This window comes from Branchiostoma belcheri, unplaced genomic scaffold (genome assembly GCF_001625305.1).
Source record: "Branchiostoma belcheri isolate BF01 breed outbred unplaced genomic scaffold, Haploidv18h27 scaffold17, whole genome shotgun sequence".
NCBI lineage: Eukaryota > Metazoa > Chordata > Leptocardii > Amphioxiformes > Branchiostomatidae > Branchiostoma > Branchiostoma belcheri.
In genome coordinates, this window is record NW_017803157.1 from 1785890 (window position 1) to 1801565 (window position 15676).

Consider the following 15676-nt stretch of genomic DNA (forward strand, 5'->3'; position numbering starts at 1 on the left):
AGCACGTAAATACAATATACATGTAGCTGGTTATCAATAGGATACTGAGCAGAAAAAAAGTACCTTTGTGAGAGAGGGGCTGCATTTTTGGCTTAAATCATCTCCTTGTCTACCTATGACCCTGTAGAAGAACAAAGAACATAATTCTACATGGATATACATTAAAATGTCATACATGCATATAAGAATCCTTTTGTAAGAAATACCAATAAACTAAAACCATACACACTTCTATACGTCCACTGTTTAATATCTACATGGGTGGTGGAACTGCAAAAACCTTGCACAAACATGTGGTGATCATACTTTTTATGTATGAAAAGGCCATATAGGGCATTATGAAATACAGGTACAAGATTAAGTTACATATACATGTACTAGTCTTGTAATCTACATATATATTAGCAATGATAATGCAGATGTGATAGCGAGAAAGAGAGAGATATACCTGGATAACACTGGTCTCTTTATGACTGTTTGCCAGCAAATGTAACATACCAGTATTATCAGCCCTAACTACCATGTAGCCTCAACAATCAAGACTTGTCAGACAAGCCTAATGGTGAGGAATCTAATCTGTAACAAGTTACCCTGATAAATAATTTCAGTGTCTGCCAGACAATCCAGCGAGAGACAAGCTGAACAGAGCCGGCTAACGAGAGGATTACAGTAATTACAGCGGCATGGTGAGAGCTTGTGTACATTGACTTTGGCTCTACATGTTAGGGAAATCCTGTGCTGAGTGGGCAGGGCTCACCCAATTTGTGCACCCAACCTAAAAAATTGGGCGAAAAAATTTGTTAGATGTGCCAAATAAAATCCAGGAGATTTTGAGCCAGGCACTTAGATGTCAAGAATATGCTGTACACTAGAAGTACACATTTAATATCTTTACGTACATACACCTACTGTACATGTATGAAAATATTCCGGTGTACCGGTACACCCATGGAAAAGAAACTGGGTGCACAGGTCCAATATTGGGTGCACCAAGGTGCACATGAACACCGTATTTTGAGCCAAGAAGGTGGGAAACAGGTTGACATTTGGTTCACAGCCAGGAAGATTGGATGTGGGGCTACGAGAGTCTGGGGGGTTCCTGGATCGTGGAGGTCGTGTTTTACAGGAAAAAGAAATACAGGATCTCCGGAAAATTTATGCACACATGTACAAGCCATGTGGAACAATTTTGATGTCAACGTATATATGATGATTATGTATTACAACAGTTTCAGCTCAACCACGTTTAGTAGGCGGTGAGTGCAGAAAACCTAATTATCAACACAGAAATCTGACTGGTGCAGCACAACAGTTAATATTTTCCCATTAACCATTAGCTCTATAATTGCAATTATAGCAGGCACCCATGTCAATTTGAACAATAAAGGGCTCAAGAAGTACAAGCAAATAGGCAACACATTTTATTTACATGTGCATACATGCACATTATCAGTCAGTTTACCTACCTACAAAATATTTCTTCAGCTGCTCTTGACTATAATTCTGGAAAGAAAGACAGAAATATATCTTACTTATAGATTCATTCACCACAGTGAATACATTGGAGACAATTATTTAAACCAAGTGTAGTTCAAATACTAGTAGCCTGTATCTATTGAAAAGAGAGAAGAGACCTTGTAGATATTGTAATTATTTCTCCTACCCTTATACCGTTACCTAACCTAGTGCCTTTGGTCAATATAGGGCATGAATATGCAATAGAGTTGATGGTCATTGTTCATCACCACAAACAAAAAGAACTTCAGAAAGAAGCTGAACTCCTCTGCAGTACTTACTGGATCTGACAGGCTGTGCTGTTTACCCTCTATGGACTGATCCTCCAGGACTTGCCAGGAGGACTTTCTACCCCTGTCCTGCAAGACAAAAGGCAACAACAACTCTGTGAAAATTCCATCAGGCTGGTAAGTCACTGAGTAAAGTGACTATTTTTTACACAACCAAGAGGTTTATTTAGCTGACATTTTGAGGGGCTACTGACAATAAGGACTGCTTTTAAAATTAATGTCTTGAAAACTCACTGCCTGCGACAGGCAAAATTCTGAAGCAACGTTGACCAAAAATCCAACAAAAACTGCAAAAAAATGTGTACTGTTTGTACCTGGATCTGTATCCCGGCCCAAACCAGCTCAGTGCGTATCTCATCACAAGCCTTCATCAGAGGTTCTCTCTCTTTCCTCTGCAGTTTGACCTGCCCTGCCTCCCCCTCTCCTGGTGCTGGTGCAGCCGTGGCAGCAGTGCTCTACATGGCAATTGTGTGTAAAAAAATATGACCACAGAGAAAAAACACTATGTTTGTCATATAGTTATCTCAACCTCCCCCTTCCCTGTTGTATAATGTAGATGTATTACCCTTAATTCTCAATCTTACCGCACATAAAAATTAATGCATACCTTCATCTAAATCTATAATGGAATTTGGTCACTTCATCCCACTCTAACATAGCCTGATTAGATAATTATTGTTTTACGGTTGCCGGCCGCCCAACATCCAGCCGCCCCCAGGCCTAGGGAGGAGCCACTAAAGCTGTGGACGGCAGAGTTTGTGTTACACAGACTAACTTTGAGACATTGTGATGTTCAGACTAAACAAGAGAAAGACAGTGAGTCTGTGATGACCTGTGGTTGTCCATATTTTGGCTGTGCGTCCGGCCCCTTCAGCAGTGCGTAGTGTCGGACTGTACTGCGGAACTTCACCAGAGAGTCCAGCACATCTGTCATCTGAACATTACTGTGCTCCATCCGCATTTTCTGCACAGATCAGAGAAAATGTACAGTTCTTAGTGACAAATGTGCACTTTCGTGACACCAAATCTGTCTGTGTCCTCATCAGTGTTGGACAACAGTATCAACGATACATGCAGGGTGTCACTCCCGTACGTACAGTGAGGAAAGTCGTGTCAAGTGCCTTTCCCAAGGGCACAACATTCTGCACGCCAGGGGATCGAACCTCTTTCTTGGTTCTGAGCCAAATGCTCTGACCATTATGCCAAATGATACCACATGATTTCAAATGCTTCCAGTATGAAATGATGAAAAAAAATGTGCTTAAGAAATGGCAGTAAATGCCAATATAAGACTGGTTTCCTCTCCCAGTTTATTTCTGTTTTGCCTTCCTGAAATTCCATTGGATGCCTTTTAACTAAAAAATTTAAAGCAGCACAATTGCCGCAACTACTACTAGTAGTATAAAATTTAAATGTACTGTCTTGTATACTAGTAGTATATGTCACAGTGCCCCCTACCTTTCTAGCTGGGTACTCCACCCCCAACAGTTGCAGTACTCGGTCCACATAAGCCTGAATGGCAGCAATCACACCCGGGCTCCTCACAGGGTTGTCAACCTGGGAATCCAGAAATACACAACTTATGCTTATGTATAAATGTAATATGGTAATAAACATATTTTAGTGGTATTAGCAGAGTATCCAGTATTTGAATATACTGCTGTGGGGATCTCTTTAACAGAGAGAAGAATGACAAGAGAAAGAAAGAGAAATAGAGGAGTAGGAAGGTGCAAAGGGAAATGAGAAAGAATTTTAATCATATGTGAGACAAAAGGAAGGCTTCACTTCATTCCCCCTGTGATTAGAAACAGAGTGATTACACTTAGTCTTGTTGCATATGAATTCTGAGGTCACATTAAACCGGGGCTCCACTGGTCTGTTTCTATTAACAAAAAACCAACAATTCACTAGAGAAGTCATATTTGCAGACCAAATGTATAATGTTTACCTTCGGACATGGTTTGCTCTGTTAATTCTTACTCAAAAACATCCACATACATGTACTAATAGTATATGGTGACAGGAGCGGAGCAGACCATGAAATTGCAACATTATGTAACCCAACACCAGTCACCATGGTGACAGGCGTCAACAAATCATGATATTGCTCAGGTCAGAGGTCACTGTTTGGAGAAGAAGAGGGAGAAACTGAGCAAAAACAATATGTTTTCCTTTGGTAAACATAATAAGACTGCCCAGCCAGGCCCCGGTTTATAAATGTGACCTCAGCATATAAACATGTACATAAATATCATTCTATATAATTACCTGGCCTCCTTTGCACAGTTGCTTGTTGGTGGCATGGACCAGCTGTAAGATGGCCTCCAGAGCAGCCCTGGTGTCAAAGTCATCTGAAATGGCTCTCCTAAACTTGTCTTTGGTTTCACCTAACCTGTTTACAGACAAAGTAAGTAGCTGTTAGTACAAATATCATGCTAAATTCAAACAGTTATCTGTGACATACATAAAGGCACCCTATCAAGGAGGTGAAATATGACAACATGGAAAAGTCAGTATTCACAAAATTGACAGTGATGCAAAATTATGACAAAATTCATGACAATGTTACACACAGAGATATCAATGTCTAAAGGCTTCACCAAGAGATCTCCAGCCAGGACAACAACCTAGCCAGTGTGTTACACCAAAGGGTGGTTATACTGGCTATACAGATACAGAACAGCACTTTGGCAGAACGTACTGCGCCTGCGCAAAACTAGTTTTAACCTTATGTGGGAATACAACCTTGTATGAGACATTCTGCTGAAGTGCTATGCATATTGTATTATAGGTTTCATGCAGATGCAGTATACGTTCTGCCAATGTGCTTCTGAAGACTACACTAAGAAATGTCCAGCCAGGACGACAACTTACTTCTCCATGAGCAGTGCCTCGTCCAAGGCCTGACACTCCAGCTGGCCCCTGATGTAGGCGTCTGCGTTGTTGAGGAAAGACGTCAGAGTGCGCTGTACGGACACTGCTTCATTCATCATGGTGTCACAGTACTCCACAACTATTAATGACAATAGTTCATGTCAGGTACAAGTCTTTAGCGTGGTTACCAAACCTACTATAGCTCCCAAGTCCTACAACCTCTCCGCAAAGAGGATGTAGGACTCGGGAGCTATAATAGGATTGGTAACCACGCTAATAAGTCTTATCATGGTCGTGAGCATTACACTTAATATGTATATCAGGGTACAGTATAGTAGTACTAGAGATCTGGCACAATCGCTGATTTTATTCTGCCAGATTTTACCAGTAAAAATCCCAATCGCAGTCTCTGTTGACACAAGACAATAATCAGGATGCTAGGAATGTGTTAGGGTTCTCTCCCATCTATAAATTCTGAGTTTCAAGTCAATCCATTGATATTAAGTGACATGAGTCTGTGCCTGTTGGTTGGCCAGCATCCCACACTTCCAAATTGTTTGTAGCATTTAAAAGCGTGGAGTAAGGCTGTTATGAAGATGGTTTGGGACGTTTTATAGCTGTTAACTGGTAACTGTATTTAAAACAAATGAGCAAATTCTTACCATTTCTATACTTAGTCATCATACAGAATATTCTGAACTGGTTGGCTGTGTACTTCTCCAGAAACTCCTACAGGTAGAGAGATGAGAATATCATCATTTTTCATACAATACAACGTACATGTTCATTGCTCAACTACGTGCTCACTTGAATTTCGAAAAAGACTGCTGTAGCACAGGAAAAAATTGTTGTGTCCATTGTTTTCAAACAAAATTTTAGCACTGCACTATATAGATAATATCTATTAACTTATTGTTTACTTTACACAGCTTCAAGTCAAGTGAACTCACCCTGATAGTGATGGTATTTTTGAGAGATTTTGACATCTTGTCTTTGTCCATGGTCTTGTGCAAGTGTCCTGTATACAAAGAATAAAATTGTTAGTGTCAACTACAAATGTAGTACTTTCCCTTTATAAAAAATGTTTTGCAATAATTACAGCCATTTATAGCAATGATCACATGTAACATTCCCAGACAACTATGGTGGAATATCTATAACAAGCTGTTTCGGTAAATTACTTTCTTCAATATTAAAAACTGTCATGCAGAAAACAACATGACACGGCTCTGTGTATTAAATAACTTAGTTATGAAATATGTTCAGCTGCAGCTGGTTTCTTAAGCTTGCGTTTCGTAGATTTTAGTAAGGCATTTGGTTCCTATAGATGCACCATCAGACTTGCTTGTCCTTCAGCCTGAGAACAGTAGACTGCAGTTCTGTACAAACCTGCATGGAGGAAGTAGTTTGCCCACTGAGGGACACAGTGGTGGGCCTCACACTGGGCAATCTCATTCTCATGATGGGGGAAGATCAGGTCTATCCCTCCCGTGTGGATGTCCAACTGCTCCCCAAATATGGCACTAAAGCAACACAGCAAAATACATGTAACGCGACTGGAAACTTGTGGGGTTGTGTGGCATAACAGCTTGGAACCAAGAGGTCCCAGGTTCGAGTCCTGACATGCCACTGATCTTCTGCCCTTGGCAGTTTTAAATTGAACATTATGCAGCATGCCGAAAAGCTATATAGAAGCTTTTCTGATGATAATGCAACCATATGTATGATGTCTGTGTTGGACTTGTGCAAATGGACACAACTGAGGCTATGACTAGATAATAACAGCACGTCGGCAAAACGTACCGCGCCTGTGTGAAATTCAATTTTTCATTGTTTTCGTTGGATAATCGGTCAACGTTGGATCAAAATTTTTCCAGTTGCAGAGGATATCTTATCTGACATAACATTTGGAAACTACAAACGAGATATTAACCTTATATACGCAAATATACCTTATATGAGATGTTCTACCAAAGTGTTATGCACAATACATGTACATTACGGGTTTTACGCAGGTGAAGTATGTTCTGCTGACGTGCCGACAATAACCACTGTTGTACCCTGTCTATTCCCCCTACCTTGCCATAGTGGAACACTCTATGTGCCAGCCTGGCCGGCCCCTTCCTTTCCCCCATGGAGAGGTCCACCACGGCTCCCCCGGCTTCGCAGACTTCCACAGGGCAAAGTCTCGGAATCCTCGCTTCTCCTTGTCAACTACAGGAGAGAACAGGAAGGGACATTTCATGGAGTAGCAATATAGTACGTGTACTCAGGTTTCCATATAAAGTGGCTTCCCAGGTTACATTTCATAATACAGAAGAAGGCAGTTGGACACACAGATTTCATAACTTTTGTATAATATACATGATACTCGAGAGTGAACTGTTTGTGACAGGATTCATACCAGTGTTGCTTCGCTGGTACCAAATCGCCCATTGACAAGTAACATGTATTGTAAGTTAACACTATACTTGGTGATAATTTAAAAAGAAAACCTACATAATGTAAGGGTAAATTGGCATTAATCTAATAACACTTCTTAAATCTTAATGGTATACTTCAAACTATGCACATGTACATGTACATGTACATGTAAAAGGTTTCTGAGTACAAACCTTACTCCAATAGGACAAAACAAAAAACCTCTCACCTTCCCTAAACTGTGCCAGGTCCGCATCACTCTGGTACACCAGTTTGCCGTATCTGTCTCCATACTTCTTCACATCAAAGTACACACTCCCTGGGATTGGGTGGATCATACAATGTCTCATTCTCTTACCGTAGACACCAACTATTTGCATCACTGCTATTGTATTGGAATAAACCTGGGATTTGCATAAAATACTGATAACCCAAACCATTTACTATTCACTCCATTATAAATTGACTGGCATAATCGCATGAGGTATTATGGCATAAACCTGACATTGGGGTAAAATATTTCCAAGTCAATCGCATACTGACTGCAAAGAAAGTTTAGTCATTATTCCACTTTTCACGTGTTTTTGGCCAAGTGTTATCCAAAAACAAATGCCCATGAGTCCTGACACAGGTAGGCAGCAGTGACAGCTAGTCTTCACACCACACCTCCAGGCAGCCCAGATTCATAATTATGCTTTCTGATATTCTATAGTACCCATCTTTGACCAAGAAGAATAAATACATTTTTGTAGTTTTCAATCAGAAGAAAATTTCTCACAAAGGTAGTACGTTCTGCTTACCACTCTCTGTAGGGTAGGCGTAACCCCTGTCCACAATCTTCTGTACAAATGTGATAATCTGAGGCACGTAGTTGGTGACTCTGGTGTAGACTGTCGGGGGCTGAACCTGGGAAACAAGAAGTTGAAGATTTCACACCTTTGTTTAGCCTGGTATCCAGTCCGATCGTGGTCGGGGCCAAAAGAGCTCTGTCCTGCCCGCCTCACATAGGTTTCCCGGTGTGTATTTCACGAGAGATTGATTAGCCCTCCACGAACATCGTGTTGGGGAAACCAAATCTCCAAGCATACTGTCTCTTATTACTAAGCGTAACTCTCCTACAGGGACAGTCTGTTGCACTGGGCGGGGGAAGCTATTAGAGCCCCCGAAGGCACAACCTGCCCGAATACCCCAATACCCCCAATCATACCAGGGTAACCTTTGTTAAGTATTTAGAGTCGTTGTGAATTTCTTGATTCATTTACTTTAAGTTACTTGCTGTGTGATTCTGTAGCTGTATAAACTGAGCTGGTCCTGGGAAAACAGGAAGTCAAAGATTTCACACGATTGTTAAGTACCGGTATTCAGAGTTGTTGTGGATTCTTGCTTGATTCGTTTACTGTTTAATGAGTTCATTGCTGATTTTTTTTTTTTTACCTTTATTTAGCCTTGAAAGATTACACTTTGGCCATAGCCACTTTTCAAGTGCTCAAGGTGAATTTTGTGCATACTCTACCGTTACTTCCTCCCAGCCTGTGGAGAAACCATTTTGACCACTGATTTAACCTGTCAGTTTGTAGTTACACCAGTTCCCCCTTTACCTCCTTTAACTCACCATATTCAAATAAATACAGGGGTTTTTCCTAGAAAAATTTAGCATGAGGGAGCAGATCGCAAGCAAGGCAAAGAACGAAGCAACTGAGGGGAATTTTTTGATAAGAGTAACACAGTTTATAATGCTAGAATGCACTGTTGTATTGTTTTTACATCTTTACTGGAAAAGATCATTTTGATAAAGACTAAATGGTGTATAAGTAGCCACAGGGTTCAATTTGAAAATTGATATGAGGGAGTTGGCTGGTTACATGAGGGAGCAGCACCCTTATTCCCCTGTTTAGAAACCCTCCTGCAAATAAGTATAAGCCTCTTTGAAGTTAAAAATATTCCTAATGACCCAAATTACCATTTTGATGTAAAAGCCTGAACCTCCAATGTTTATATACATACCCTGAGTCTTCCCATGTCCCTCTTGAACTCATTTGCAAAGGTCTGTGCAACATGGGTGAACTCCATGTTTAACTGAAAAAGAAGACCACATATTATGACTTTGCTCTTGATTCTAATCTAGTACATGCAAATAACTGCATATTCTCAACGGACTTTTGCACTCTTAAGAATTGTTATGCTTCAAATAGTTGGATCAAAAAGGTGTCATATAAGCTGTTGTCTCTAATATATTTTGTAACAGGACAGCATGATCATGAAATGTCTTCACGTTCAAGACATAAGTCGTGACATCTGTGGCGAAACCCTGGTGTGAACATTTTTTCATACACATCTTTTAATAGAGTTGGTAGAGTGCTCGCTTTGTAACCGGGAGGTCGTGATGAGTTTAAACCCCGGCCGGGTCATACCAAAGACTTTAAAAATGGTACACACTTCTTTCTCTGCTTAGCACTCAGCACATATGAGAAAGAGTGTGGGAAGGTCAAACACACAGCACTACCAGCGGACTAGCCCCCTGCTGTGTAGTGTCCTGCACAACTGTGTGTCGCCCAAGGGCTACAAAATGGAGATGGGCACCACCCTACGCTGAGTATAAGAGCACGGGAGATAGACCTTCTTCTTCATCTTTTAAGAAGCTTTTTTTAGCTTGTCAGAATACATTGTGTTGTAGTGAAGTCTGAATCCAGAATGTTCTCACCTCTCTTGCCTTGCTGATGATTTTATCGTCGATGTCTGTTATCCCCATCACCATCACAAGGTCAATGTTAAAGAAATCCTCCATGATTCTCCGGATGATGTCAAACTTCACGTAGCAGCTGGGAAAATAAATGTCAAGAAAAAAAGTGAGACAGACATCACCAGTACATGTATTTACTAATACTGTTCATACAATATGTTTTGTTTGATATACCGGCATTTGCTTTGTATTGTAATTTGGTGATACAACAGCAAAAGTTTTGCAAAAAGACAAAAAGTGTGAGTTAAGCAGTGTAAGAGTTTTCTCGTGAAAAAAAGGTGAAGAAAAACAACTACAACTAGTACAAGTTTTAATGTACATATATACAGAGTACATTAACCTCATATTCACCTGATCCAGGTCATCAATCGGTACCCTTTCCAAGGGTAATGAGACTGTCATATGGTTTGACTGTATATCAACATTTCTTTTAATAAGAGGTTATGGGCACTGATATCCCCCAAACAGCAGTACTTACCAAGCATGTCCTAGATGAGCGTGGTCATATACTGTGGGCCCACACTGGTACCTGTGGAAATAAACACTGCGATCAGCACTCACAGTTCACACATTATGTATGTATTCAGATAACTGCTATTTGATTTTTTAAACACCTTATCATTATTCTTGTGCAGACACTTCATGCAGATACATGGTTTTCTCCAGTACTGGGCAGTACAGGATCCCAGCATAATCCCTGTTACTAGTAATAATTTAATGTGACTTATTTGAAGTGTTAGGAAACAATCAGATGCCAGGGAATGTAAATAATTACCTGTACTTTAAGTAATTGCTTACATTATGAATCTCAAGCTTTTGTCAACCCTGACCCACATATTATAACGGTCACATCAACCCTGTATTGTGTAATTACTTCCAATTGATTTATTAATTGGGGCAAACCTTTTAATTGGCACAAGCTAATTAGGTGGTTTTAAGTAAATAAGAGACAATGCGAATGAACAACATGCAACCTGAACACTTGATTGTTCCCTGGCAAGTTTTTTTCCAGACTTACCAAGACGCAAAACTCTTGTTTGGCAGAATGAGTGGCACTTTCCTCCGGCAGAGGCTGTTATACACCACAATCCCCGTGTCATGTCCGGTCGGCTGGATCCAAGCTTTCGGGTCGTGGACAGCCTCTTGCGACGCCGAACTCTCCTGGAGTTCGCCCACTACGTGGTGCCCGCAATGTCTTACGCTGCTTACTGCATCTTTAAGAAAGTCCTGACCACCGTCTGTGCCCGATATAACCTTCAGTAACCTCTGCTGTAGCATCTGTCGTCTGCCGCCTCCCACCACCCCTCCGGTCCGTATACAGCCGCGCATGTACATATTCTGCTTCGTTAACAACTCATACGTGTTAAAGAGCGACCCGAGACGATTTTGTACAAAGGTTTCTTCCTCTTGTAAGTCTCTGGAGAAGCTGGAAGTGTAAAGAGACGGTCGCAATCATCGTCAGATGGAAATATTACACAACATGCATCATGGAGTTTTCCATCCAGCCTGGGAACGAGATTTCCTGGGGACGAGGTTCACCTTTGATCTTTGGAATGTACCATCGCTGTACAGGGGGTGACCACGAGAAACATATAAATTACATTTTGGCGTGTTATTAAAAATGGAAATCAAATCGATGAAAACACTCTTATATCTAATCATTTAATTTATGCTTGTTATGATTGTGCCACCATTTGGTGTAAACCAACTCTCTAAGATTGGTGTTGGCATTTGGATCAATGGTATATTCCTTTTAGCTTTGAGAGAAAAGATGGCGTCCCAAAATAATTGCTACATTTTCTGTCTTCCCGATGAAATTTTGGAGATGATTATAGGCTATGCCTCGTATGAACAGATCAGTAACTTGCGCTCGGTAGGTGGTGTATCTTTTCCCCAAGTTTTTGTGGTGGTTGGTCGCATTTTGATTGGGAGAAACGGGGTCTAGGTGTTGTCCTCTTCTCCGCGTCATATTTTGATTTACACGTAGCTATAGCTAGCTATAATACACATCCATGGTTTATCAAACGCCACTAACAGCATCAGAACTTCATTTGACTGAACACTACCGTAGCCTGTGTAGGTAAAAATACCAGGACTGTGCCTTTATATCTGTTTTACCAGCTGTTTTCCATCATTCCCAGTGGGGACGTCCTGTGGCGTAAAATTATGGCAAAGTGCTTGATTTGGAACCAAGAGGTCCTGGGTTCGAGTCCTGACATGCCACTGATCTTGTGGCCTTGGGAAAGAGTCTTGTCTGTCCTATATTTCGTTTCTATGTATGGGACACAACACCAGCAACAGCTCATGCTGCCTTTATCCCACATGTATTGTATTGTTACAATTTCAATAAATCAAATCAAATCATTGCAGGTTTGCCGAAAGTTTGACGTGGTGTGCCAGCACCTGCTGAACCAGGGGTTTGTGAAGGTGGACATGTACCACGCACAGTGCTACAAAACCCTGAAGGCCCGCCTCCCGCGGAGGGAGTCGGAGCGGAGGAACCACCCCATGGCACGCCACGCCGACATCCTGTCCGCCATCGAGACACGCCTGTCACTCCTGGGCATGACGTTCATGAAGTATGTGGACATGAACCTGTGCTGCTTCATCCCCGGGAAGGTTGGTCTACTTTAGCAGTCTAAGGAATAAGTGACTACAATTGTTGTTTACTTAAACAAACTAGAAGACAGTACTTTTTAGTGAGCTCCTGTCACACTTTCAGGACCTTCCCCCGACACCAGCACTCCAAAAGATCAGCTGAAGTTGAGGTGCAGTTTGACCAGATTTAGGCCATTGAGTGAAATTTCACCCCTGAACATGTTCCAAACACTGCTGAGTGCTGACACACTCCTGAACACAAGCCGAACATTGCTGAACCTCCTAACCATGGTTGGGTGAGTTCGGACAGTATTTTGGGTGGCCATATTTGGCTACTAGTGGTTGTGACAGTTTTATGTTGTTATTTCTCCAGGTAGTGGATGAGATCTACCGTGTCCTGTGGTTTATAAACTCCACCCCGTCCCCACCGCGGGCACATGAACTCCTGCAGGAGCTGAGAGACATCTCCTCCATGGCCATGGAGTACTTCGACGACAAGATCGCCCCGACTCTCAAGTCCAAGATACCCATGGAAGTCTCTGTGAGAATGACACCAAACATTCCAGGTATATAGTTCAGTTTCACATGGCTGTACATGTACATATAGAGCATTTTTACTCACTGAATACATATCAATGAGGCAAGCAGGTGCTGACTGCCATTTTTTTCTTTGTTTTTTTTGTTTTTCTATTCAACATTTATTACAAGACATGACGACAGCACACTCAAGTTTTATTTTTCAACTTATTTTTATGCCCGCACCAATGCAGTCAAACCCATGAACAATCAACAGACAACGTCATTTTTACCTAAGTGAAGTGAGATAATTTGTGTGGAGTGCCTTTCCCAAGGGCACAAGATCGTTGGCATGGCAGGATTTTAAGGATTAGTGTCCTTTCTTTGCATTTCTGTAACTGTATAGCAGGTATTCAATGAATCATAGCTGGAGCATACACAATAGAGACTGCAGGTGGGTATTTCTGACACTGTAGACTAGTAGTCACACCTAGTATTTTGTTTCCACTGTTTCAGTTGCTTCCACGTCTGGTCTAGACCAGTACAGCCAGGTGGCACGGCTGGCACAGCAGGTGCAGGGGCTGAAGAAGGACCTGGCCTCGTCCCGCACAGCCATGCAGGAGCAGCGCCAGAAGGCTGTCCAGCAGGAGAAACTGGTCAGCACACAGAAACAGCAGCTGGCAGCACTGCAGAAAGTGGTGAGGACAAATAAAATTTTTTTTAAAAACAGAACCAGGTGGATTTTAAATCCACCTGGTTCTGTTTTTAATTGATACACAAAAAAAAAAAAAAACTGGTCATATGTCCAAGGCTCCCCCATACCAAATTTCAGGTCAGTTGGTTTTGATATTAGGGCACAGGAGCCAAAAATGTTAACATTTTTTGTCCAAAAATCCATATTTTACACAATTTTAAAGTGATGTATGTCAAAAGCATGAATGATCTTCTTTGGACATGTGTCCAAGCTATCCCCATACCAGATTGCCAATAACAATGATGCAAATACTAGTAGTTGATGTCTACTGTATGTAAAATACAGTTGCATCATTGTTTGGATTTCAACTTCTCTGCCCAACAGGCCGCCCTTCAGCGAAAGACCCTGAACAAGCAGAGAAAGAAGACGAGTCAGCTGGAGGAGGTCGTGGCAAAGCAGGAACAGCAGCTGTCTCAGCAGGAGCGACAGATGGCGGAACAGCAGCGCAAGATCGCTGCGTTGGACTCTCGCATGGACGACATCAGCAACCAGCTGGCCAAGGGCCCACTACACAGCGCTGTGAATGCTGACATGCACCCGCAGACAAGTAGTAGTAGAGTAGGAGGCACCCAACACAGGCGCACGAATACCGTCACTAGCAAAATGGACAAAAACAAAACACCCATCAACACATCAACTGCAGGTAGAGAGCTGAGGAAGAGAAGGTTGTCCACCAGTGAGCAACCTCGCCCCGCTACTGCAGCCTTTCCTGCACCCATGGGTCTGGGGAAGAAGAAGAAGAGAAAGATGGAGAGGGAGTGATGTGCAATGTCTTTTTCTTACATATGATGTAAAAAAAAAAGTTAAATTAACTACCATGTTATTACATTAGGGAACAAATGGAAAAATATGAAAGTATGAGCTGCAGTAATATTAGTGAAAACTTTGATCAATTTTCATGGAGCTGAACAAGGTGTTGAGCATGTATATATCACTACATCTATAGTAAGGAACAGTTTATCTACCACCCCTATTAACTTTCTTTCACCCAGAAATCATGGCATGGGCATGTGTGGTACAAAATGATAGTGAGGAGAGGCATGAAGGTAGAACATACTACTCCTGCATGAAACCAGGGTTTATGTCATTTGTTGCATCAGGATTTTGTCTCTTTCATACCTTTTCCAACACAACATTTGAGAACTGTCAAGGGTGCAGAAGAAAAAAAAATCTATATGTACACAGATGTATCTTATTTGTCCACTCAGTTGTAAATGGATGTTAACATTTAACTGCAATGTTACTTATTCAAAACAAACTTTAATATGCTAGTATTTGACATTATGATAATCTGTCAATTACAAATGTAGAGTTATTAGTGTATGGAAGATAACATGGGATATACATATATTAAGAAGTAAGAGGGAAAAGTTATTCAAGTATTGCTGTAGTGTTCTAGTACTTGGCATAATGTACTTTTCCTAACCTACGAGAAATAAACTTGCTATGACTTCCTAAATCATAATACATGGAACAGTCACAAAGTTTTTTTTTTACTGTTTAATCTTTATCTGTACAGCCGGTATAACCACCCCTAGGTGTAACACACCAGCTTTGCAGGCATCCAGTGCGGCAACAGCTAGCGATATTACACAGCATGATTTTTCACACCAAACCTTTGGCCTTTACACATCTACCGGTAACCTTAACTCTAATGACGATGCCCCTACTGTACTGGCAATGAGTTCCACTCTACAATAGTTCTAGGAAAAAAAAAAGGTTTTGAGCTCAACCCTTGGTTGACACCTATTTGGGACTAGGTAGGTAGGTAAAATACTGTTATTTACACTTCCCAAGGAGTTTGATAAAAATCTCTTCCTCCTTAAACAGCCTAACACTAAGAAACGATTCCAGCTCTTCCTCATTTGAGAATGATTAATCTCGAAGCAGATCCTAGGGTGGCAAAAGACAGTATCAAATTGGCCAGGCAGTTATGATCCATTGGCCAGAGACCAAATTATACCCAAA

The 15676-nt window shown here is 41.3% G+C and overlaps 2 protein-coding genes across 2 annotated transcripts; one reads left to right on the plus strand and one right to left on the minus strand.

The window, feature by feature from the left end:
* Positions 1 to 1443: 1443 nt before the first annotated feature.
* LOC109466846 (probable cysteine--tRNA ligase, mitochondrial) lies at positions 1444 to 11396 on the minus strand. Its single transcript, XM_019764704.1, has 17 exons — positions 10859 to 11396; positions 10319 to 10369; positions 9802 to 9919; positions 9105 to 9176; positions 7901 to 8006; positions 7330 to 7419; positions 6758 to 6893; positions 6069 to 6202; positions 5630 to 5697; positions 5342 to 5408; positions 4680 to 4818; positions 4074 to 4197; positions 3264 to 3362; positions 2638 to 2769; positions 2120 to 2260; positions 1797 to 1874; positions 1444 to 1503 (listed from the first exon to the last, which is right to left on the minus strand). Exons 1-17 carry the CDS (start codon positions 11173 to 11175, stop codon positions 1459 to 1461), a joined length of 1917 nt encoding a protein of 638 aa, XP_019620263.1. The 5' UTR covers positions 11176 to 11396; the 3' UTR covers positions 1444 to 1458.
* Positions 11397 to 11572: 176 nt separating this feature from the next.
* On the plus strand, positions 11573 to 14554 carry LOC109466836 (F-box only protein 28-like). The gene is made up of 5 exons (XM_019764683.1): positions 11573 to 11713; positions 12211 to 12459; positions 12812 to 13004; positions 13471 to 13652; positions 14033 to 14554. The coding sequence occupies exons 1-5, from the start codon at positions 11612 to 11614 to the stop codon at positions 14468 to 14470; spliced, it is 1164 nt and encodes a 387-aa protein (XP_019620242.1). The 5' UTR covers positions 11573 to 11611; the 3' UTR covers positions 14471 to 14554.
* The last annotated feature ends 1122 nt before the right edge of the window (positions 14555 to 15676 follow it).